A 27,041-nucleotide genomic window follows, 5' to 3' on the forward strand; every position below is an offset into this window, starting at 1 on the left:
TATTTGGACTTTTGGTTTTTAAACGAGGCTTACATTGTACAAGGGGGGAAGAAAAATGAAAGTATGATGCTATTATCCACCCAGAAGTATCAATATACTATTTTAAAAATTGCCATAAAAAACCAAGTTAATGTATGAATGTAGTGGATGTACTAGTGTTTTGCCACTACAAATCTGACATTATGCACCAAAAGAAAACAATGAAAACAAGTTCCCTTTGGAAAATAAATTAAAATTTGTGCTCACAAGCACTCTGTAGATTCCTGTGGATGGATTCCACTGTGATATAGATGGAAAGGTCAGCTGTGAATACAACAACTACAGGATTCAGCTGTTAATATGATAGCTGAAGGAATTGCTGCACAGAGTGATAGCATCTTGTCAGTATTAAGACAGATTTGTGAACTTTAAATCCTTCGTATGGGCTTCCTTCCTTCCTTGCTTCTAATCTGATAAACCACTTCCTTCTCCCCCTCCCTCTCATTTTTTGACCTGAGTGATTTTGGAAGTAGGTGACAATGTTGGATTGTTCATTAGCCTCTGTCTTCTGGAGGCTTGGGGTCAATAGTAAGCCATGGGCATACATTAATTTGTAGCACTACAAAGCTTGTGTGATTCCAGCAAGTGAGCGGGTAAGCTGTCTTTGGCTGCTGCTCTGGGTCTCTGGTCCTGAGTCTTGCCTCCTGGTTTCCCAGAGCGCAGAGTGCCCAGGTGAGTTTGACATCCCTGATTTTAAATATCTTACTTTGGCTGAAATGACATTTAGGATTCTAGTTAAAATGGTCATTATTTTTCCTATTGTGTCTTATAGTTAAAATAGCATTGGTCGTTCTAGCCTGTTGATTCCAGGAGACACTTCCTATTTGACTGTGTTTTTATATTCTGGGACTGGCAATGAGCTTAAACATTAAAATTGAAACTGAAAGCATGCAGTTCATAGCATTCAGCTTTATATGCTATATATATAATATTTTGCCATAAATACTTTTCATGAAAATTCTTCTTACACGGCATGCCATATGAGGAAAGACTTGAAGAAAAAAAGGCTCAGGGGGGACCTGGTAGCAGCTTACCCCTACATGAGGGGAGTATATCAAGGGCTTGGTGAGCAACTGTTCACCAGAGCACCTGAAGGGTCACAATCCTGGATGACCAATTTAGGCTCAACATTAGGAAAAACTTCTTTATAGTCAGGGTGTCCAGACTGTGGAATAAACTCCCTCCAGAGGCGGTGCAATTGCCTACCCTGGAAATCTTCAAGAGAAGACTAGACGGTCGCCTTCCTGGGGTCATCTGACCCCAGTTATCTTTCCTGCTTGGTGCAGGGGGTTGGATCTAATGATCTTCCAAGGTCCCTTCTGGCCTTACAATCTATGAATTTATCAACTGTCATGTCTTACAGAGCTCCAATGCTTTCCAATGCCTTGGGGGTTTTTTTTCACTTTTTCCCCTGTAAGAAGAAATTTCATGAAAAGTATTTCTGGAGGCAGAGGCAGAGACCCATGGCATTGGGAAGAATTCCCACTGATGCTTCTGTTATCTCTCTGCTTTAGCTGCTTATACAGATGCTTTTTCTTGGTACAATTACAGAGAAATGGTCATTGTCTGGATCAGGAATTTGTTTTATCACTGTTCACAGTTGTCATGTAGCATCATGCTTGTTTGTGATCTGTCTAAACATTTGCCCAAATCCATGGATTTGATTCTGCTGCACTCAGTAGAGCCTTACGAACATTTGTGTTCCTGTGTAATCTTTAATAGCCTCTTAACTAGAGTATTTATAGATTTTTGTTAAAACAGAAGATGTGAGAGTCATGCACACATTGACAGCGGTAGTTAAGTTCCAAATTTGTACCTCAACATGTTCCTTTATGCAAGTGCAAAAATAGATTAAAGAAGTAGATTTCTTGTTTTACACCAACACAACAGTCATTTACTCGCAGCCTGTGCACCACGAAAATAGCAGGTGTCATTTATTTTCTGATCTTGTTGTCTGGGGTAGTAGAAGGATATTGTGGTCAGTTGGCAGTATTGCTAGGGGATCCATCCAACTAAGCTAAATTACTTGGACCAGATTATCTACAGCAGTGGTTTTCAGCCTTTTCAGATCAAGGCACCCCTCCAAGATTTTTCAGAATTTAGTGGCACCCATTTCAAGCCTAATAGAGATACAATACGAATATTATAATATAAACATTACAATTATGTTATTAATGCGCTTAGTAATATTGAGCCCTAGAGTTATAAGGGACTGAGTCCAAGGATTCCCAACCAGAAGGGACTAGGTGCTAGGCTGCACACACAGTATTTGGGAAGCGCTGAGGGGATGGGAGGGTGGGCAAAAGGACATACAAGGCCTAGGAGGTGGGAGGGGCAGGCCACGAGGGTACTGCAGTTACTGCCAATATTTCCATGGCCAAGTGGAACTGCATTGTGCACCTCCTGCAGAGCCAGATTGGGCAGTGCCTTTGGGAGGGGTATGTGCTCTTGCTGCAGCTTGGCCAAGTCTGACCTTGCGTGGTATCCCCAGAAACAAAGGAACCTAGAATAGTAGAGTTGTCCCATGTGCCTCTGTTTTTTCGGAGGCACATCAGGGCTGAACTGTAGCTGCGGCAGAAAGGCATGGAGGCATGCTGCTTCTGTTACAACCCCTCCCAGTTTGACTTTGTGCTCCCTGCAAAGCAAAATGTTGGGGACAGTTTTATCCTGCAGCAGCAGCAGCCCAGAGATAGAGGCCACTGCCACTAGGGAGAACTGTCTTCTCTGCCTCCATTTTCAGTCAGATCATTAGTGCCAAACTGGGAAGAGTCTGTGGGGGTAAAGCTCTACCACTTAATGCTTGAATCATTCCTGTGAGCAAAGTCTATTTCCTTTGATTTCTACACTCAAGTTTGGGCCATTATTATACATGTGGTAAAAGGAGCTTATTTAATTTCTAAGGACAATTTTATTTGGAATACTTTTGTGCATGCATGTCTAGAATTTTTTTATGGATGTCTTGTACCTCTTTGAGTGGTCATTCTCTCTCATTCCTCCCTCACCCCAGTCTTTTATTTATTGCTTAACTTGTACACTGAGAGGTGTCAAGCTGATGTTTTCTTAGCTCTTGCTGCTTTCCACTTGTAAATGGAAATGTCCTGATCCTGAAGATGGAAACTTGTGTTTGCGTGACGTACTTGCAGAGAAGTAATGAGCTGCCTTAATTTATCCAGTAATGAGCTGCCTTAATTTATCCGGTCAATTTATCAGTACTCCTGCTCACTACAAATATATGTGCGTACATATAAATAAATAAAGCAAAAGTCAATTATTTTCTTCTTGTAACATTACAGATAGATATCACATTTCCATATTCTGTCCTATTCCTTTTTCTTTTGTGTCTGCACCTTACAATCAAGGGATGACTGTGGCACTTAAAATAAATGACACATTGAATTGTAGAAAATGGTGATGTTAAATACAGTCACTGATTTTCCTATTCTATTTGTGAGGAGTAAATCATCTGAGGTTGGCAATATACAGGATATTTTCTCTAAAACATGGTTAATAATTGGATCATAATGTTCAAATGGCTGAAGTGAGCAAGCAGGATTTCTGTCACCAGATCAGATAATTCTCTCCTTCAATTTTAGTTGCATGTTCTCATTCTCCCGCTCTTTAAAATATTTTTGTGAGGAATCAAACGCAAGAAATGCAAAGATTTTAAAACTTATTCTCAGTTCCCTCAAAACCTGAAAATTCTTGATACATTAAGCTGTGTAAAGCATTTCCAAAGTAGTATTTGCCTGTTGGGCCCTAAGGTTTCCAAATTTCATAATAAATGCTTACAGCTCAGCCTTTTCCAATCTGTCCTGTTCTCTTCACATTTTTTCTTGCTTCTAGTATCCCTGTCCACCAATATGAGTAATCTACACAGAGGATACTGTTGAAAAGTCATGTCTGTCAAGAGTTAGGGGTGCGTGAAATGGGCCATATTCAATTTGGATTTGGATTCAGCCTGAATTGAGGACAGCGCTTCAGTTTGTTGATTCAGATCACTGTCCGCAATTCGATTTGGCCAAATCTGAAGATTCAATGCTGATTTGGAGAATAAGTGATTCAGCCATAGACATAGGTTTAAATGTTTTTTCTACATACCTCAAGGTACCAGTGCAGCTCGTGAATGCTGAGATGCTGGGGCGGATGGAGCATCCCACAGGAGTGTGGCGGGGGGGAGGCCGCGTGGCGGGTGGCCAACCTGGAAGTGGACCAGAAGTAGATTAGAAGTACTTATGGGTCTGCTGCCGAGCATGTGGGAGCCCTTCCCTGCTTGACAATCAGCCATGGGGGTACCCCCAGACCCAGGAGGCACCAGTCACCAAGCAGTCCCTGGTGGACCCAGAAATGCTTCTGGTCCACTTCTGGGCCTGCTGCCAAGCACTGGCACCCACTTGCAGGAGCCCCTCGCACTCCTGTGGGACACTCCATCTGTCCCAGCATCTCAGCATTCATGAGCCACCTGGTACCTTGAGGTATGTAGAAAAAACATTTAAACCTGTGTCTATATCCAAATCAACGAATCTTTCTGAATCCCTCCAAATTGATTCAAAAAGTTCTGATTCAATTCAGAGAGATTAAAAGGTGTCCTGTTTCTATTCTGATTCTGAGATTTGGCCACTGAACCAGGTTGAATCTCCATCGAACTGAATCGGGGACCAAAACTTTGCACGGCCCTAGTCAAGAGCATGGAATCACAATCATTCTGGGTTTGCAAAGCTAACTTTTATACTTTAATTTGGCTTGATGAGTTTATGGCAGTTATATTGTATGGTATGGAAGTATGCAAAAGAGATTATCTGCATGCTGCATTTCCGTACTGCCCGAACAAAGGCAACTTGGCGGTTGTTTCCTTCAGTGGGCCTCCTGTAAGCAGGTTGTTTTTTCTGCCAGCTTCTGTGAGTGGGCTTTGCTCTCTGAGGAGTTCCTTGGCCAGTCTATGCAAATAAAATGGAGTTCTTAAGCAAAACGAGCAAACAAACTCCTGTGGTCCTGTCTTGGACACTGGGAGGGGGAAAGGGTTTGAATTACACTCTGACTCTTGGTGGGCAGGAGGTCTGCAGCAGTGGCAGCCAGAAGCCAGAAGGAGCCACTGGCTGAGCTGCTTAGAAAGGCATGGGGCAGGCCAGGGTCTCTCATCTCTTATGGTGGGGCTTGTAGAGGGCTCTCATCTCTTTTGGGGGGGATCAGCCCCTGCAAGCCCCACCATATTTCAAACCCTGAAGGGAACACCTGTGGCTCTGGCCCTAATACAGCAGTGCATGCAGCAAATGGTCCAGCCCATTGCTTGCCTCTGGTTTGCAACTATTGCCTCACGTGGCACTGCTATACTGCTCTTCTCTCTGTGGTTTTTAACCTACCAGTGAACCATTCCCATAGCAGGGATCCTGGTTTTCTCTGATTTAAAAAAATCCCTCATTTTCAGATTTAAAAAAGTAACCATCAATCCACGTTTTTCCATGATTAAAATGACACGTCACTAGTATATAGATATATGTATGGCAATGTTTCATTTTAATCATGAAAAAACATGGATCTGGAATTACTTTTTTTCAAATCGGAGAAAACCAGGATCCATGCATATCAGCAGTCCCCTCACAGCTGCAGCTTAAGGAGACAGGCCTGTTACAGCCTCATTCAAAGACAGCCAAACTATCATGACTCAACAAAACTACAGAAGTATAGAGCATTTCAGGAGGCGAAGCTTTCTTATGTCTCAGTTTTAGTTGGAAACCATGAAAGATGCACCAGAACACATTGTGTTCTACATCTTTAAAGTGAATTAAACTTATTACTTTCTGTGTTTACATTTGTACAGCAACAGACTACACCACAAAAAATATGTTGCTTTTTATAGGTACCATAGAAATGCAGTATTTGCCCAATTACTAATTGAAGCATCTAAGATATATTAGATGTGCAGGTTTTTACTGTTAGTGTGTTGAATGTCTAAACCAATTTACTCAGATTTGTCTAATTATATTTTATGGTTTAAATGGAGAAAATACAGCAGTAGGGTCTTGCATTTCTTATTAGGTCAGTCTGAATGATCAGTAAATGCAATGGCATTAAATCACTTAAGATTTTTATAAACAGTATAGTTACAGTTACAGGAGACCCTTGCCATTCACGGGGGATACATCCTAGAGATCCCTGCGAATGGCAAAATTTGCAAATACGTACTGCACTGCATCATGAATGGCATGTGCTTCCAGTGGCTGCGGGGGTACAGCTGTGCTGGCAGCGGCAGCACGAGCCCAGGGGTGGCAAGTGCAGAGTTCCCACAGATGCTGCTGGCGCTATAACAGTGTCGTCATGCTGCCAGTGGGGAGAGAGTGTGGGTTGGCGCAGCACTGTGAATATTCAAAACTGTGAATGCCAAATCTGTGAATAGCGAGGGTTTCCTGTACTTCAGTGTAAAAATTTAAAATTAACCCATAGGTTCATTACTGGTAATTTGCATTATGAATTGAGTGTTGTAGCAGTAACCTGATTAGTATCATCCATATTAAGGACAGAATTGCGAAGAAAAGAAATTTCAATTAACCTAGATTAAATTGAATATGAAAACCAATAACGCTACTAAAAAGTAAACCAGTTGGAGAGAGATGAGCAAGTATGTTAGCTGGAGGACAAGGCAGTGGAATTTGTGGGGGGGGCGGTAATCCAGTATTTATCATCTGTGTAGTGGTACTGTTTTTGTTCTTATGTTCCAACTGTTTTTCTTGATCCCCATTCATATATAGGTATAGAAAACCTCTTCACACTTGCCCTGCCCCACCTGACTCCATTTCCACTCACTTCCACTCCCCTGCCTCACACCAAGAGAGCTCTCTCCCCACCACTGTCCCTCTCAAGTCCACAAAGCTCTCTCCTGTAGGGGATTTGTGGCTGTTCCCAAAAGTAGATGCGTTCTTCCCCTCCCCAAAACAAACACAATCCTATATCAGAAGAATCAAAACCTGGAAATAACAGAAATACCCTCTGTTCTTGCTCCCATTCCTGTCAAAGGCCAATAAAGGGTGCCCTTGAGTTCTCTTACAGCAGCTCCTGTTCAGGGAGGTCTGCTGGCACTCTGCAAGCTGACCAAACCTTTCTACCTCACCTTGGCAGCTTGTTGGTGACAGGACTCTTAAGAAGGAATTTTAAGCCCTATCAAAATTGTAACTATAGCTCGGTCATGGGTTCCCTGTCTTTGATCAGCTCATTTAACTTACCCATACCTCATTTTCTCCATCTGTCCAATATTTTGAGTACATTTAGATGTACAGGTGCAAGGTGTAGCATATATGCAAAAGGAGTATCCTGATAAAGGACAAAACCCTAAGTAGAAGTATTGTCAATACGCAATGTATTAGCCTGCCATATGACTGGATAATTATATTGCCCATTCCCTCATTTACTTTTTCTTATTGTATTCTTGTTTCCTCTTGCTGTGTTCTCATTTTGTTTTAGGGCCTCATTCTGGAAACAGTCTTTAAAAGTAGGTCCACTACATCCAGTGACATAAGATATGTAAATGTTTCATTGGCGAGAGCTTGCCTTTCTCTAAACGATTAAAAAAACTGTAGCCGTGTGGCAGAATGTAAGTAATAGGTGTAAATGGATACAGTTCTGTTTCTTAATTCGTATGATACAGAAATGTAGTGGTAATTTTACTCTTTTTGAGTTATCCTTTAGTCCTTTTTTTACAAACCTTTTCTCCCTTAACCCCTGTAATGTCCATAACACATACTTCTCCACCACTTGCTAAAGAAAGAAAGAAGGGCAATCTCCAAGGTTTCATAGATTTCATAGACATTAGGGCTGGAAGGGACCTTGGGAGATCAAGTCCAGCCCCCTGCCCAAAGGGCAGGAAGTCAGCTAGGGTCATAGGATCCCAGCAAGATAAGCATCCAATTTACTCTTGAAGGTGTTCAATGTAGGTGCTTGAACCACCTCCGCTGGCAGACTGTTCCAGACCTTGGGGGCTCGGACAGTAAAGAAATTCTTCCTTATGTCCAGCCTGAAACGGTCTTGCAGGAGTTTGTGACCGTTCGACCTCGTCATCCCTTGGGGCGCTCTGGTGAACAGATGTTCCCCCAGATCCTGGTGGTCACCCCTGATAAACTTATAGGTGGCCATCAGATCACCCCTGAGCCTGCGCTTTTCCAGGCTAAAGAGTCCCGTGGCTCTCAGCCTGTCATCGTAAGATCTGTTTTCCTGACCTCTGATCATGCGCGTGGCTCTCCTCTGGACTCTCTCAAGCTTCTCCACATCCTTTTTGAATTGTGGAGCCCAAAACTGGACGCAGTACTCCAGCTGCGGCCTCACCAAGGGCGAGTACAAGGGGAGAATGACGTCCCGGGATTTGCTCGAGAAGCATCTATGGATGCACGCCAGCATTTTGGTCGCTTTACTAGCCGCAGCATCGCATTGCAGGCTCATGTTCATCTCGTGGTCAATGATGACCCCCAAGTCTCTTTTTTCTGTAGTGCTAACCAACGTAGCACTGCCGAGCCTATAAGGGTGCTGCAGGTTTTTCCTCCCAAGGTGGAGAACCTTGCATTTTTCAGTGTTAAACACCATGAGGTTCTCGTCTGCCCATTTGCTGAGCTTGTCATCTTAAAGGCCATCTTTAATTATTTGTTTTGATCAACTGACAGAGGATATTCAAAGAGTGTGGTCATCTTCATACTTTGAGAGATTGCGATCCTGCCTCAATAAAGTCAAGTAGGCCGTAACTGGTAGCGATCTGCCAGAGCTCCCTTGACTTTCATGATGCTAGTTACTAGAGTTTGGAGGTCAGTATTACCATACTCTTTTGTGTTGCATCAGGCACCATGAAAAATATGGTGTTATGTGACCAAAAGCAGAAATAAGTTAATTTCATTCTGAATATAGACAGTTGGAAGCCAAAAGACTAGCTTAATAGTAGATAGAATATAGACCCAAGGACTTCATCCTCCTTCCTAGAATGATTATTGTACTGTTTCTCTCTTTGCAGCTTCCTATATAAACATTGAGGTCCCCTTCCGCATCCTGCATGTTGCTACTTTCATTACTTAATAAAGGTAGAATTCTGGACATGGCAGAATTTATTTTTGCAATATATTAATGCTGTATTTTGTTCCAGCAGTTTCTGGAAGGGATGGTAAACTGCTAGGAGGAGTAAGCTTATACATTAGTGGCAAAAAAGCTTTGCCAATAAATCAAAGAATATGTAACTGAGACACAAAGATAAATATGTTTATAGTTGGTAACCATGGATGGCGGCTAAAATACAGTTATTTTTCACTGTCTCCAACAATGTTGGAAGATATTTTGTCAATGGGAGGTAGAATCCTTTTTAAAACTGTTGTGTACTGTCTGCTACAAGTACCATGAGGAACTCAATGCTTTGTGTGGGTGTTTTATTACTTGGCAAGTATCACTATGACTAAATCTCAAAAGACTGCTTTTTAAAATTGCATTTATTTATATATTATATTTCTTGTTTGCCAGGAGAATAATCAAACCATGTATGGTCTGTATTTGTAAAGTGCTTCTAAGCAGTTTGCTAAACATTACTGAAAGACTGTAGCTGTAAATACATTCACTTACTTGTCAGAACTTGGAGTTCTCATGTTAATCATGACAAGTATGTGCAGGAAGGAACTGACCCAGTCTCTGCTTATAGTCCTGCCCTTCAATCCCAATAACATCTGCACTGGATTTTCTTCCTTTTTTATGTAATAAGGTCTGTTGTTGTTTTCTTAATATTTAACATAGTGTGACAGGTTACTCTGAAAAAGTACAAGCTAAATATATTTTAAGAGTCAGCAAGCCTGGGAAATATGTAATGTAACTATTCAGTTTTTGCTAATGACACTTTATCTGGAGATTACAAACTATTCACTTAAAAATCAAGGTAAATATTAATGCAGTGAAAATCCTACTCTTTTTTGAATTTCTTAGAATGTTACATAATTTTTCATTTAAGGAAAAGAGGTAATTTAGCCATTTTATAATTAGTTTATACAAAGGCCAGTGCCAAATGAGATGTTAAAACACATGAACAGACCCAAATTAATAAATAATCTTACTTATATGAAGAAGAAATATAATTAGAACCAGACTTTTATTGTAAACTAAACATAGTTGATTGTAAGTCCTTACTTTGGAACTGTAATCACCGTCTGGCTATGTGAGAGAAAACCAAAGGATAATGTTTTGATTGTGAGATAATGGAATTGTATTTGTAGCACAGGACAACTTCTACCTCATAACCAGAACTCTCTGAATTAGGTCATGCACACTTCATCAAACAGCAGACCTAATTTTTTTTACCTAAAGTGATTTACTACTTTAAGTGATTTGTTTTATCAAGGTAAAAAGGACTGTTTCTAATCAACTTCTATAGTAATCAGGGTAGGGAATGAAAATCCAAGAGTTTCAGATGCTTACAATGAATCTACAACTTCCTGGTTCATGGAAATTTTTAGTTATCAGGCCAAAACTGAATTCCATGCTTAGTAGAGATTTGGGTTTTAGCATTTGTGAAATCTCACCTTGAGATGCCTACATATGACCTTATGAGTTTACCCTCCAGTTTTTACTGAGTATTTTGAACACTGTGTTAAAGTAGAACAAGCCAAGTCCTTAGCTACTGTGTGTCAGGGTAGATATAATGATTTGCTGGAGCTGTGCTGATTTACAGCAGCTGATGATCTAGTTTGTTACATTCAACATACTGGCCGAGCAATAGGAAAGTATAACTAATGTTTGTCATAGGATAGTCATACACTGATGCTGTAGGAGAACTGGATTACTTTAAATCTGTGGGTTTTGGTCTAATCTGAACCATGCAAAAATATTTTCATGTCCTTCCTGACAAATATGCTCCAACATCAAAGACTTGTCATTACCAAATTCTGCTGCTTAGCTTTAGTATTGCCTGTTGCAAATACATTTCATATTTATTTCAAATTTAAATCAAACATGTTAAAAGCATCATGTATGGTATTTTAATCAGTTTTTCTCTGATGGGCACTTTTATGTACAAGACAAGCACATTTGTCCAGTTTTCTACCTATCAAGTGATTTTTTTTTTTTTTTTTTTTTACAGTTTTACCAAGGAAAATTCAGTAAATGACTGTGGTTTGTCAGAAAATTCGCTTGAACTTTTCTGGGATTATTTGATCAGCTGTAGTTTTGCACACTGCCTTCAGCTGACAGTTAATGTTTATTTTACATGGATTTCTTGCATGCCCATGAGTCCTACTTGCATGCCCAAACTTAACGTTTAAAATCCTTCTTCTCCCTCAGTGCTTGATTATTGGAGGTGGCCCATGTGGTTTGAGGACTGCCATAGAACTTGCCTTCCTGGGAGCCAAAGTTGTAGTTGTGGAGAAGCGGGACACTTTTTCAAGAAACAATGTTCTGCATCTGTGGCCTTACACAATCCATGACCTGCGGGGTCTAGGAGCAAAAAAATTTTATGGAAAATTTTGTGCAGGCTCTATTGATCATATCAGTAAGTATGAATAATTACATAAAATACACTGTTCTATTAAACACTTTCTGTTAAGAAGGCATGCTTTGGGAAGATTATCAGATTTCCTAGATTCAGGGGCTGAAAATACACCTGTCCTGAATGTACATAAAACAAAAATAAAACACATTCAAGCACTTCTGGTTTGGCAAAATGCTAATATCTGTCTTGAATATTAAGGAAAACTTTGAGTTGACTTTTCATTACTGTTCAAGATCAATGTAGGAGGATCTTATTGCCTTTCTGAGTGTCTTCTAAAAATCATAGAAATTTATACAGTTGTGTGATTGCTTTTGTTGCTTAGTCTACCAAGTTCAGTGCATGCAGGTATCTTACGTGACAGGAAAAGGTTATGGGTCATATCCTATTCCACCTGTTAAGCACCTAAATGTGATCCTATTCTGCTCTGCTCAAGTCTCTGAAAAACAATTAACACTCTTACTTTTGTCATAGGCCATTATCTTAGTTTTAAGACTAACTCACAAAAAGCGGCAAATGGGAGAAGGACCCCATCACTTTTTCCCCCAAAGACTCGAGCAAGGTGAAATAGGATCACACTTCAGATGACTAAGTCCACTTAGGTGCCTAATAGGTGGAATGGGATCTGGCCCATGCATACAAAAAAGACAAGCAAACAAGGAAGGATCAAGGAGACAAAGCATAGTAAATCAAAAATATTATGGAAACTCAATATACTTCCAAACTCTTTTATTATAGTAGGGTTGTAAGTACCACCAGTAGCTACAGAGGCTCAAATTACACTCGGTTTCAAGCAGAGAGGAGTAGGAAGCTGCTTGAATCAAGTGCAGAAAGGGACTGATCCAGACATGAAAGGGCAGTGAGCTTATGGGAGGGACTGGGCAAAGAGAATGGAACTAGGTTGAGAAAACTGAGTAATAAATAGAATGCTGGGACTAGCTAGGTAAGAAGAGTGGGACGGGGAGGTGGGAGAAACAAGAATGGGAGAAGATGAAAGATGGAATGGGGCCAAAAGGGGTCAGGTTTTGAGAGACTAGGTAGGAGAGTCCATGCCCTCTAGCTCACACTTTCTCCTTGGGGTTTGGGGTTGAACCAAACCATCGTATGTGTCTCTTCCCCTGCTGTCAGCCAATACCAGTGACATGCAATTGCAATATGTCTCATCCTTATCTAGTCCCTTATCTAGTAAGAATTATAAACTATTAGTGTTATAATTTGCTCTGTCTGTGGCAGAGGCATATTTAGAAGATCTGAAGATTTCAATCTGGCTGATATGTGCACATCCATGTGATGCCAAATGATGGAACTTCTGCTTTTTCAGTTACCATATTTACTTGTATACCACATGCATCTCCCTCTCCCACTCCAAATTAGCTATCCAATATTGGGGTGCATATTTTAAGGTAGAAAAATGATTTTCATGCTTGAATGGAGACCTAGAGATGCTGGAATGGCTTCTGGGCCCCTCTTCCCAGTTGCATGCAGGCATCCTTCTCAGTGTCACTTCCCCTGTCCTTCCTAACAGTGTAACTGTCAGAGTCCTGCAAGTGGCCAATCTTCAGCCATGGTGAGACCCTACTGTGACAGGCAAGATACTGGAAAAATCTTGTTCTCTTTATTATGCCTTCCCAAAAGAATTCGTCTTCTTTGAGGGCAAGTAGTACACAAGAAAATGTCAGTTTTCTGCACATCATTTTTTAAATTTTTTTTAAAAAAGCTATTTTAAAAGAACATTATTACACTTAGGAAGTCAAGCAAACAAGAATGAGGAAATCCCAGGAATAATTTCAACTCTGTTCAAGTCCTTCTGTATATGTATTATATCATCTTTTATATGATCACATACTACATTTTCCACTACACCTCTGATCTGCTACTCAGTATTTTGTGCAATGCACAACAGGCTATCTGATTTACTGCACGCTATTCAAACCTTATTGTGAGAACAGAACTGTTAATTGCTTCATGTACCTCTGGTATGAATGGATTATATTTATTTATTTTCACAATGCTCACTTAAGATGCACAGATACTATTTCCATTGAGAGGAGGGGAACTGAATACAGAGAGCAAGACCAGAAATATGTGTTAATTATATGTGCCCAGTTTGGGTTGCCTAGGACCTTTTTATATGTTAAACCATGGATCTCAGAGTTGTCAGTTGCAATAAGATTGATCAGCAGATTGTATCCCAGGGTCTCCCTTCAGGTATGAAAAAAACCCTAGAAAAACATTATTAATCACTTATGAAAATTGTGGCTTGTTGTACATTTAACAACTGTACAGAGGAGGACATACCTATTTTCCCAGGAAATGCCCCAACCTGGAGGCCATCTATTTTCTTTCATTCACTACACACCTTTCAACAAATAAGCAGAGAATAGATAACAGCTGACTTACTATGTAAGCCTAATTAATCTCCAGAATGGGTATGACTTGTGTCTGAATAAGTCATGGTGCTCTCTGGAAAAGGTCCGATAAAATGTGAAAGTATAATGCATATGCGCAAAGAAACTGATTTAAGAGTGTGCAAGCAACCTTTTGTTTTGGCATATTCTTTTTCGAGTGGTGGGGTTTTCAAACTGAAAGTCTGTTAATGTAGATTTTGAGTATAATATATTGAGGTAGGAACTCCTTACTTTGTTCCAGTCACTGAAACTGAAGAAGGTTAACCTAATCTTCCAGACACCAAAAAAACTCTGAAAACATGTTGCATTATGGTTTGGTTCATGGCACAACATGTATTTCTGATCTGTAATGGAGGCCTGCAAGGGCTACTTAAGTTCAGTTTAATAATAATGAAAAAAATGCTGTTGTATCTTCCAGAGCGATGTCTGTCTATTATTATTTGCAGGTATTCGGCAGCTTCAGCTTATCCTGTTCAAAGTAGCGCTTATGCTGGGGGTTGAAATCCATGTAAATTTAGAGTTTGTGAAAGTTCTGGAACCTCCTGAAGATCAAGAAAACCAAAGTATGACAGTCTTTTTATAATTTGAAATAAGTTATTTTAGAAGCAAATACATTTATCTCACTGAAGAACTTGTATGAAATAACTGTGTTATCAGGGACATTGTGTGAAATAATTTCTTAGGCTATCCAAGGGATGTTTTTTTGTCCTGCATATGAAAGCCAGATACAGTATAAGAGAATAGTAAGCGTGATAAAAGTCACTATGTCAATACACTGGTATTTAAAAAAAAAAAATACATTCTGGCCAGAAAAGTAATATTTCCTCCTGTGCCTGCTGGCCTATGTTCTGAGGTTTTGTAGAGAGTCAAAGATATTTATTTTATAAAAACAAATATTATATTCTTTGTATTATTGTAAGTGAAGTGTCTTTCTTGGGAAATGCAGTTTTTTGGCTAGATTGGATTTTCCCCTTCTTTGTGGTAGCTTAATGTGAATGTGCTCAGTTTAATTTAAAAGGATAAAAAGTTACCAGGGCCCAATCGTGCAAACATTGTATTTGATATGTCCTGCTGGGTTCATAGTGCAGCTATTCATGTAAGCAAAAATCCTTTGGTACCTAAGTGTTTTCAGGGCTGGTCCCAGAGCCATTTCAGTACTTTAATTCACCCAAATATAGGGGGTTCATTTGTTGCAACTGAGAGTTGCACACTGCTTTGACTTAAGTCAAAGTTTTATCTACGCATGTAAGGGCAGAATTTCTCCCAGCTTGAGAGCAAAATAGACCATTTAGTGTAATTGCCTTCTTTCACAATCTAAAAATGCTGCTTCTGCCATTCAGTGGCTGAATAAATGTTGTCACCTGTTTGTTTCTTTTAGAGATAGGTTGGCGCGCTGAATTTCTTCCAGTGGATCATCCTCTGTCAGAATTTGAATTTGATGTTATTATTGGGGCAGATGGCCGCAGGAACACATTAGAAGGTAGGTGAAAATATATTCTTGAGACTATGGTGGGGGTGATGTTGTAATCATGATGGTCCAGGAAAAATGAGGGGCAAGGATTTTTGTGGGTAATATCCTTTATTGGACCAACTAAATAATTGGGAGGTACTCTGCCAAGTTTTCAGGTACAGCTTTACCCTGAGGAAGGTAGGGTTGTACTCAAAAGTTTGTCTGTGTCCCCACCCAACTATGTGGTTTGTCCCATAAGATAATTGCCCACAAAATTTCTTGTATCCCACATTCTTAAGATTAACAATTGCTTTAAAGTACAATTGGAAGTCTAAGAGGTAAAAAAAGGTGGAAGCAACAGATTAACCCATAGTTCAATAAAGATCTGTGTCTGTGACGATGGAAATTGATTTTTATGAGATGTTCCCTGCCTTTATTATAGTATTTCCAGATGTGGTCCATTAAGTACAATGCTTAACTTTATTCCTGATTCTGCAGGCTGCCTGTATCATGCATTTTAGTTGTCTTAATGAGCTACTGTTGTAGCATATGCTAAATAACATGCTAGTTTAATTTGAGGGCAAATGACAAAAGCATGTCAGGAACGGCACATTTTTCATGTTATTGTGTCATAAATCAACTCTCTGTACTTGAAATAGTGTTTGTACAGTAGCTGCCAGGTATTTAATAAATGCATCAGAGCAGTTGCTCTCAGATGATGGTGATGTCATTTCAGTAGTAGTCATTTTGGTAACAGAACCAAAAAATGAATAAAGAGCTGGAAGGTGAGGTAGATCTTGTTGCATCTACTATAGTCATCAAGCAGAATTCCACTCCACTGAGTTGCCTTTAAGTGAGACATTAGCTAACCAGCTGTTACATTACATGAACAAACCTGTTATTTAATTATATATTTTCCTTATAGTGATAATTACGCTCATCAGTTTCAGTGCATGAAGCCCCTGATTTTCTATTTTTATTGGTCTCATGTTTTGTACTGCTTTTTTCCCATGTTTGTAAAAATCAGTATATTTATGAGTATTTTCCTGTAACACTCTATAAGAAAATTAGCCACTTATTTATCCCAGTATAAAGTCTATTGAAGTAAAAATAAAATCTTAGAAGTATAAATTGTTGGAGATTACAGACACTAGCAACAAGCTTGACAAACGGCTTTAGGAAAATCTTTAGCTACTTGAGGGGAATATCTTGTTAGACTAAGGGCATTAGTATAAAACCAAATAATGCTTGCACATTACACCTGTTGAAAAGAAACGGAAAGATGGAAACTACAAGTAAACTTGTACCCATAGAAAGTGCCAAGAAACAAAGAAATTTACCGTAGGGTAGCGTTTTCTGACTGCAAGATACACTACCTCAACCGAAAGTCATAACTTCTGTAGGTTTCTGACTTAAAGCATTTTCATAGTTTCATAGTTTGTGTTTGGCAGGGATTGGTATCCTAGCAGGACTACACTGTATACCACTTCCACGCATGCGGGGGGCCTGTGAGGAGCTGTATGTCCATGCATCAGGCCACAGGGTGCACTGGGGATTCATGCAGGATTTCAGGGCCTGTGTAAGGCAGTGGTGCTGCAGGGAAGGGATTTCACACTGCATTGGGGAACCACATGGTGCAAAGCTGGGGAGAGGCGATTGTGCAGCAAATTGAGGGCCATGTGGTATGCTGGTGGGGAGGAGGACTCGCATGGTGTGGCATGTGACCCACACAACAGGCAGCCCAGGGGTGTGTGACTGCATGCCTGTGGGTCCCCAGCCACTTGGAAGTTGGACAGCCCTGATTTAGACGATTGAGAAAATCAGTTGCATATTGTTGAGTATAAATGACTGAAATGTTGGGCATTTTACATATGCTCCAGGAGTGGGGAAGGACAGAGATGCTCTAATTAAAGCACCTGGAGCTTCTTGTGCATCAGTGCCCCCGCACTTTAAAAATGGCGGCAGGGACACTTTTATCTAAAGCTTGTTGAATGACCCCTAGTTAAGGTGCCCCAACAATCATTTTGAAGCATAGGGACACTAATACATGAAACGTGGAGCCTGGCTGGAGTGCAGTAATTACTATGCTCCAGCAGACTTGATGAATCGAGTCTGCTCCAATGCACTGGAATTACAGTGCGTTGGAGCAGCCTCCTGGCTCATGTGCAGGCACCCTCAGTTAGCTTTTACAAATGCTTCTCTCAGTTTTGAGCCAGATTATTTTAAGTCTTTTTCTAATTATCGTATTTGCTTTGACTCCTTTCCCTGGAGAAATAATTAACATCTATAAGTGATAAAGCCTTGCCCATAAAATGCCAACTTGTGAGCAAACTGTACATATCTTCAGTACTATGTAATCCCCTTGATTGGCAGATTTTTTTGAAATAAGAATATACAGAATTAATGGGATTTTGGTAATAAGGAGTCTGCTTCCCATGTGTTGGGGATAGAATTAGGTCAGGAAGGAAAGAGAGCTGCCATGTAGGTCTTTATCTCCAGCTCATGTGCTGAAATTTTGCAATGTTTTTAATTATTTTCCTTGGTCTTCAGGTTTTAGAAGAAAGGAGTTCCGTGGAAAACTGGCTATAGCTATCACTGCCAATTTTATAAACAGAAACACCACTGCAGAAGCCAAGGTAGAGGAAATTAGTGGTGTTGCTTTCATCTTCAATCAAAAATTCTTCCAGGATCTTAAAGAGGAGACGGGTGGGTCCTTCCTTCCCCTATGCACCACCCCCTCCATCCTACTACCAAATGAAATATACAATTGAGAAACATTTTTTGTAGGGCTATTCTTTTGACACCAAAACATCAATTAAAATAATTTAGTAAGATATGGTGATAAAATTCTGCTGATTTCAAAGCCTTGGGGAGGGAGGCATCAATTTTTGATACAGTGAGACTTTTTTAACATGAATGTTGCCACAGCATGTCTGTTCTAGTGTTTGCATTCTTCTCAACTGTAAAAATATGTTTGAAACCAATGATAACTTTCTGAGGGAGAACAGTTCCGGTGCCCGGAGATTTCCCTGAAATAGGACAGTTTGTTTTGAATGTATTGGATTAAATGTTTTCATGAAATATAGCCCTCCTTCTTGCAGGTGTTGTGGTCCAATTAGTGTAATTTTCATATATTTGCTTTTAAAGGAATTCACTCTAAGTATTTAAATGATCTGTCTTGAATTGAAACATCATCCATGAAACAGACAGACCAAGAATTGAACTGCATTCAAACTGAGTGATGCACCACATGAGTACACATATCTGGCTTATGCATATTATAGTTTTTTTTTTAAATTAACATTTGATAATTATTTATTTAAAACAGTTGTTTTTAATTAGCTGTGGACTTGATCATGCTTGGGTTTAATTTTTTGTGAGGCTGCTGGAGTCAAGGTAGGGTGGCACCTTAGACTAACTGATTCAGGGAATTGTAAGCTTTTGTAGGTGACAGCCTACTTCATCAGGTGCTATGAATTCACGGGAGTCTTCTCATATTTACTAATGTCTTCTTTTCAGGAATTGATCTGGAGAATATCGTTTACTATAAAGATAGCACTCACTATTTTGTAATGACTGCAAAAAAACAGAGTCTTCTGGACAAAGGAGTCATTATTAACGTATGTATACATGCCAAACAGAACCTTTTACTGTATTTATTGATTTTATGAATTTGGTTTAAAAATACATAAGAGCAGCTGAATAAATATTTATTCATGTTACAGAAGGTGTAAATTGAATAGCCTGATCACTTCGTGATTAGAGTACAACTCACTTAGATGGTGCTCTACATGTGCAAGAGAACTGAAAATGCTATTTGAATTTGTAATTTCAAAAACTGGGTGAAATGTGACCATGAATGAATCTGCAAGAGTCATTAGCTGTGCCAGCATTGACCTCATTAAAGACAAAAAGCCTCAATAACTAGGGACCAAATTGGGTGAATCTGTGTAAGCTCAATAAAGCCATTGATGTTGTTCAGTTGTCTAAACTGGGTGATTATAAAGTTGGCCAAAATTTCCAAAGTAACTACTAATTTTTGGATGTCAAAACTGAGACATCTTACGAAGCGTGCATTTTCAAGAAGGTGAATACTTGACACTTTCTGAAAATCAGTCCTCTTCAATGTCTCTCTCACTGGGCAAAAATGAATTTTCCTGGAAAGATTACAAAACTGTTATAGCAAGAGGCAGGGTTTTCTTAGGATGGAAATGAGGACTGGTATGAGGGTTCTTAAACTTGTTTGGCCTGCAGGTTATTTTAATGTGACAGTTACCATATTGAATCAACACTTATTTTGCCTGTGAGGAAGCAAGTGTAGGTCAGAGCAGGTGCAGGAGGATGGGATGGAACTAGCTTTTAATAAATGGAGGAAAAAAAGAGGCAGAAATAAGGTGGTACAGCTTTTGGGAGGGGGTGGGCAGGAAGACAGAGCTACCTGATGAGGTAGTATTATGATGTAGATGAGGCAGATGCAGGAGTATTGTGGAGATGGCTAAGAGATGGAAGAGCTGGCAGTTTGGCTTGTGGACTTTTTTGAGTCACAGAGCCAGGGCTGGAGGGATAAAGAAGGCTGAGGATGGAGAGCAGCTGAAAGGTTGGCTTGCTGACTTCCCCCTGTTGAGAACTAGTGCTGGAAAGTCAGAGAAGACTAGCAACAGAATAGTAACATAGGATTTTGCCTACTGACTTCTGCTAAATCTGGCTGGAGGTTGGAGAGATTTAAAAGCCAGTGTATTAGTCAAGGAGCTTGTCTGTGGGCTGGGAAATGATTGATCACCAAGAAGACCCACTGACTAGCCCAGGGCTGAGAAGAAATAATCCCCAGATGGAGAACCTGATGAATCCCTGCTGGAAAGAGCAGAGAGGCCGATGGGGCAGAAAGAGAGGGCTGTTTGACAAAGAATCTTGGGGAAAAGTTTTAGGAGTGGCTGAAGATCTTAGCACCGGGATGTCTGCTTTGCTGTGCTATGTCTGCAACTTTTAAGGGGTATGGGCCCAGTGGGATGAATCACTTCTCACTTTTTGGGAGGGGTTTTTGAGGATTACTTCTACTGTTGGAGAAAACAAACCATGACAAGTAAGGATGACTTTAATCCTATAAAATCATTAGTGGAGTCTTCAAGGGGCTGATGGCAAAAAATGGAAATGGCTCCCCACCGTACAGGCAGTTTTTGTGGGGCATGCCACGTCTTTTTTGAAGACCAGTTTTCTGATGAGCTCTTGGAAGCAACTTCACTATGGTGGAGGATAGAAGCTGTCCACGTGACTCCCACACTGAGCAGTATTCCCTTCGTGGCTGTCACCCACTCTCAAACCAATATGTCTTTAATTCCTGTTTTGGAGAGGGGTTCAGACCAGAGTAAGATGAAACAAAATGACATCAAGGGCTGTGATATGGACTGCTCCTTGGATGTAAGCATAATGTTTGGGGGGTTTTTTCTCTTCTTACATTTTGGCTTCAAACTAAAACTCTATCTTGACTGTCAGGATGAGTCGTAACTTTTTAGCATTTTGCCCTGACTACTTTTATAAACAGAAACCATAGTTGGGGATGGACTTGTTTGGATGTCTGTGTTTAAAGCATTTCATAGACCAACAAGTAAACACCTTCCTTAGCCAGAAGGCTGGAGCTGAGTTACTAGACTGGCTGATTGAACTGTGTGCCTGTGACTTTCTGGGGACAGAGGTTGCATTTTTCAAACTTTGGCTGATCTTTTCTTTCTTCCCTAGAGACAGGATCAAACTTAAGTTAATAGAACCTGATAGTTACAAATCTTTTCCAAAGAAGAACACTTGATACCAATTTAGAAACTGCCAACTAAAGATTGCCCCTACCCTGAAAACAGAGACAAAGAAAAGAGTTCAAAATTGTAGACTGACTTGGTCTCTTGGATTTCATATTTTTGTGTTTTTCAATATTTTTGTGCATTTCAATATATTTTAGTGTAGAATAAGCAAAACAAAATCACTGTTAACAGAGCTATGAGTACAAATCTACTGTAAGTTTTAAAAAAACCCTACCCGTCCACTTATACAACATTAACCCCTACCATTTTCAATCTTAATTCTTCTCCCAGGACTCTGACACAGGGTGTGTACATTCAAATCAGTCCAATGTTGGAGCTTGGGCCACCTGTCCTTAAAGTCAGGGGTTACTAGTAAATCCGCAAGATTTCTCTGAACGATTCATGTTGCATGTTAAACAGGCAATTCAACATGAGGCAAGTGAGCTAATAATGGTTTTGATTCATCATGAGTTTCATCCATGATTAAGTTTTATTTAGAAACCTATTTAATCACTGACCTGAAGTAAGGTGACCCATAGAGTAGGGTCCCTGAGAAGCTTGAGTGGTTTGCTTTTTTTAAAAAAAATGTCTCCCTTGTCCAGTCTCTACATGCATCTTGTAAAATGTTCATTTTGGTACATTATAAATTTGATGTTCCTTAGTATCTAGTCAGAAATTCTGACTGACACCAAACAACAGGGCAGCCCACATATAGTCTCAGTACTGATGGAACGTGAAGGGAAGATCCATTGCATACTGGTAAGTAGTGGTGATGACTGCAGGGAGGCTGTAAATTTATCAAAATAGTGGGTAAGTGATGGGATAAGGGAGGTAGTACTATCTTCCTTTGCTTAGCTTGCAGCTTAGAGCGTTACAAATTCTGGGTTGTGCTGAGAAGTTTAAAATTACAGTGGGCACATCTACACATTCATTAATGCACTTTTGCTACTGTGCGTTAAATTTAGTACTTCTAATGTGAATAAATAAATAAATGTATATTATGCTGCCCTAATGCACAGTCGCAAACATGCATGCTTTTTAGTGACAATGCGCAATAGCCTGATTTTACTGTGCATTAGCATATTAGTACAGTTTTTGATGGGACACTCTAATGCAGAGTAAAATAGGCTACTAATGCACATGTGTAGGCATTAAAGCACATGTGTAAAAGTACCCAGAGTGCCTGTGTTTGCTCATTAATAAATGTTCTAAGTACTTAAATAAATCTCCAACCCTTTTGTGATGCAATGTTACCATCCTACTATCCACTGCAATATTTGGTCCTGGGAACAGACTTGTTTAAAATATATCCTAGTGCATGCATTTTCTCTTTTCAGGACTATATTGATACTGAAATGCTCCTATGTGGGGAAAACGTAAACCAAGAAAATCTGCTGTCTTATGCCAGAGAAGCTGCTGATTTTGCTACCGATTACCAGCTGCCTTCCTTGGATTTTGCAGTTAATCACTATGGGCAATCAGATGTAGCCATGTTTGATTTTACTTCCATGTATGCCTCTGAAAATGCAGCTTTAGTACGGGAGAGGCAGAGACATCAGCTCTTGGTTGCCCTGGTTGGAGATAGTTTACTGGAGGTAATGTTTTATGCCAAAATAGAATTTTGTTGTTTAGGGCATTTTTTAAAGTCTATTTTAAATGCCTTTGGGGAACACATTTATTTCACAAAATGTTTTATTTCACAGAATAAAAATCAAGAATCTAAAATGTGAATATTGTTTGGTCACCAGCTTATCTTTAGATCTTTGCATGGAAAGAGCAGAATTACAAGGGGTCTGAAACATGCTTAAATGACTGTTTAGCAACCTGCAACAGAGAACAGCTTTCCTGTTTCGTTGCTTGTTCAGTTTCTGTAACTAACTTTTTATTTAAGAGACACTATCAAATTGAATTTATTTAAATAAGCTATTTTGTTCTTCTTTCCAGTTCCACACTATGCCTTATTTAGTAGAATGATTGGATTAAAACACATTTCCTTCCCGTTTTATAAGGTTCTGTCCTGTAAGGAAGAAACTGGCTTGAGTATAATGAATAAATGATTAAATGGATGCTACATAAAATGCTTCCAAATGTACAAAGTAATCAATTAATTACCAGAAGTAACCATAGTCCTCAGAAACCATTTTCCCCTGAACTTAACCTGCCATTCTAAACCGTAGCAGAATAGCTTAACAAAAAAAAAAAAAATATTCCAGAGAGTAAAGGTAATCTTGTAAAGTCCTTTCTTTTATTTTAAGTGGAAGTCTGATCATACAGACTGGGGTTTGGCAACCAATGGCCCATGGGTTGAATCTGGCTCAAAGCTCTGATTAGGCATGGGAGATTGGTGGCAGGGAGCTGTGCTGTTGCAGGCCACTTCCTCCTCAATGCTCCCCTCTGCTGTGGAGGGGATGGGAATCTGCTCTGAAGATGAGTGTAGGCAGCTAGCTGTTTTGGAGGGGTGTAGAGACTTACAGCCTGCAACCACAGCCAAGTTGCAAGCTCTGGTCTGCACCAGAAAAAGGCTGCCAACCACTGGTGTGGACCACTGCTGATACACGTGACTTAGGTGAGTAAAGTTGCTAACTTGTGCAAATGTGTAGACTGCTCATTCCTATTCATATTTATCCACTCCTGCCTTAAGGTATTCTTTCTTTTGTGGTCATTCTTCAGGATGTCTTGCAAAACAGAGGAAATGCTGGTTATTCAGCTGACATTGTTGAACCATGTCATATACATGCATTGCCAGTGAGGATGGTCTAAACATAGCAGCAGACACTTTTATCTTCGTCTTACATTTAATGTCCTGAAACACTGTGTCTTTTTTTCTTTCATTTTCATGCTGTGGTTTTATGCTGTGGTTTCAGTAGCTAATACATGCCTAATAGCCTCTTTGACACAGATTCCATTTGGTATCGTATATACTATATTTCACAGCTCAAAGCAGCAAGCTTGGTCCTCAGGTGGCATAGCTGGTGCAGCCCCCTTGAGAATATGGCCCAGTGGTTTTACTCAAGCCTGTCAGAGTGTACTGCATTGTATTACACCTGAGAAGTGTACAGTGTAGTAAATGCACAGTGTGTTCCATATGGCCGGATGTTTGAAACTGATACAGCAGATCTTCAAAAAAAAAAATCAACACTTTGGCTTAGAATTATGAGGTTTTAGGTAATATGACCCAATATTTTTTTTTTTTTTGCCTCCTGACTTTTGAGTACATCCTCATTTTCCAGCCTTTATTTTACATTGGGTAAAGTTAAGAGAGGCTTTGCAGAGGTGCATGCCTTAGGTAGCTGACTTGGGATACACCCTTGCAAATGGGGAAACCTGGGCAGGTGCTCCTGGGGCTTTAGGGCCCCAATCCTGCATGCTCCAGGAATGGGAATTCTTGGGGAGCTCAGGATTGGACCCTGGGGGTACCTGCCTCAGGTAGCTAGATAGTGCATGCGCTTCAGACTGCCCAGGGTCTCCTACCTTAAATGCAGACAGTCACCTGATGCAAAATAGTGGCACAGATTTATACCAGTTATGTCTTGGCCTTAAACTCTGGGCATTTGTGGCATGACAAGGGCCATGGGCATCTGTTTGGTTGGCCTTTTGTGTCATCATAATAAGATTTATGGTGGCATAAAAGCAACATCTCTCTCCAGCCATAAGGGCTAAAAGCTTCTTTAAAAAATTATATATAAAAAAAACATTTATAAGTAAATAAATGAGCTAAGTTTTTTCACATTCCCAAAGCTTAGACTTTAAGAAAAATGGCTAACATTGGGCACTAGAATTTTCTCTGGCCTATTTTGAGGCTCTACAAAACCTAGACTGTAGGTTCACCTGGCAAATGCTTCTGTAATAAGTCTGTTTAAGAAAGATGAGGGATTAAAAAGGCTAAACTGTAAGTACTTCTTACAGCCCTTCTGGCCAATGGGTACTGGCTGCGCAAGAGGCTTCCTAGCTGCTTTTGATACAGCATGGATGGTGAAGAGCTGGTCTCAGAGGAAACCTCCACTAGAGATCCTTGCTGAACGGTAGGCACTTCCTCTGTTTTAGTCTCTTCTTTCCAAAGATAATTTTAATGGACTTTAGTGATGATGAAAGATTCTGAAAAGGATAATACCAGAAACAAAAATATTCTGGTTGGTTGAAGTGGCAGTGGATTGAGACAGCTAGTTATGTTTCTGCTGCACAACTTACAAAGTCAGAGGTGTAGCAGTCTGCAAGACATTCAGTAGCTTTAACTAAGTATTTCTACACCCTGGGCAGAAGTGCCAGAAAGCAAGGAGGGATGTAGGGAGGCAGGCAAAGGGCTGAGCTAGCATTCTGCCATTCCAGCATGCCCTCTAAATCAGCACCTGGGGATAGGGTCCCACGTGTGGGCACCTGTCCCTCCCCTCCTGCCCACCTACCTCCCCTGCCCCCTATACAGTCATGTTACTATACAGTATAGTCCAGGTCTACACTCTTACAGAGTAGGTTTTCAGAACTGAAGCCTGAGTCACTGACCCAAACCAGACTGAAACTCTGAGAGAGAGCTGAAATGCATTGCATCCAGTTCACAGTGCTACAACCCATCTGCTCCCCTAAGCAATTGTTTTAACCAACATGATTTGACATAATTTTAGCCCAAAACAAGTGCAGACCCTACATTACAGTAATTGTTTTCATAACCAACATCCAATTTTAGCTGCATCTTTTTAGTTCATGCTCTGGGCATGACATAACCCTTATTTACTTTCGCTAAATAAGCACAAATACCCGTAGGTTTTGATCATATGTTGTTTTGCATAATCTGTTATTGTCTCTACTAAAAATTGTCATTAAGATGCCAGCAAATTTTTGTTTGGCAGTAGCCCTGTGGATAGAATATGTTGACATTAATGGTTCCAATAGCAGAGACTTCATTTTCTTATATCTGGCTGGGCTGCTTTAGGGACTGATGTGTAGTAACTATTGAGGAACAGCTTTTTTGTGGTAAGCATTCAGTCAGGCGTCTAAATACAGTACTGTCTGAGGCAGTGGCTCACAAATGATGCACATACAACGTCATTCCAAATGGAAAACTAAACAGAATAGGACCCAGTGGTTGTGGGAATTGCAGGATGACTCAATACAGGACGTTTTGTGACTAAAAGAAAGGTTACTACTTGGGTGGAGATTAATGAAAAACCAGATGACTTTGCATGATGTAACCTCCTTGTTTTCTTGCTTTCTTCCTGCCTTGGGAAGACCTGAGCTTCTGTTCATGTTTAACCACCTCAAACTTTTCCCATGCTGAGACAGCATAAGCAGTGGTACAGATGCAGCTGCAGTACATAGTATTACATTCTGACAGTTTCTGAATAGAGGCAAGTGTTGTTGTAAAGTTAAAGTTGGGAAAAAATGTTTATATGCTAATGCCTTCACCTAACATATCCTCATTATTGTTTATAAGAGAGAGCATTTATCGACTCTTACCCCAGACTACACCTGAAAATATCAACAAGAATTTTGACCAGTATACCATTGATCCAGGGACACGGTATCCAAACTTGAACTCGAGCTGTGTTCGACCCCATCAGGTCAGTACTTTAAAGGCTCCCTCTATGATATCGGTGTTCATTTCTGTCCCAAGAGAATTGTGGCTACTGATGAAATGCTGAATAAACAAAACCTCCATAAGACTTTCCAGATTAGATCAGGTTATATGATAAAGCTTGCAAGAAAAGTGTAGATGATATTAAAATTGCTTGCAGATGTTAATGTTGAAATGAGTCTTAAATTGTTTTTGCTCTTAGGTGAGGCATCTGTATGTTACAAATGAACTACAACAATGCCCTCTTGAAAGGGTAAGCTCTATTAGAAGATCAGTGAATCTTTCAAGGCATGGTATGTGA

The 27,041-nt window shown here is 40.0% G+C and overlaps 1 protein-coding gene across 1 annotated transcript in view; it reads left to right on the forward strand.

Moving 5' to 3' along the window:
* MICAL2 (microtubule associated monooxygenase, calponin and LIM domain containing 2) overlaps positions 1-27,041 on the forward strand; it is a 118,690-nt gene that overhangs the window by 52,619 nt on the left and 39,030 nt on the right. The window contains 9 exon segments of the mRNA XM_090032711.1: positions 11,323-11,530; positions 14,382-14,498; positions 15,314-15,415; positions 17,936-18,091; positions 18,905-19,005; positions 22,512-22,769; positions 25,081-25,196; positions 26,600-26,726; positions 26,943-27,033. Coding sequence (XP_089888837.1) covers positions 11,323-11,530; positions 14,382-14,498; positions 15,314-15,415; positions 17,936-18,091; positions 18,905-19,005; positions 22,512-22,769; positions 25,081-25,196; positions 26,600-26,726; positions 26,943-27,033 — 1,276 coding nt within the window.

The sequence above is a fragment of the Crocodylus siamensis genome, chromosome 2, assembly GCF_052110815.1.
Source record: "Crocodylus siamensis isolate JL-2025a chromosome 2, ASM5211081v1, whole genome shotgun sequence".
NCBI lineage: Eukaryota > Metazoa > Chordata > Crocodylia > Crocodylidae > Crocodylus > Crocodylus siamensis.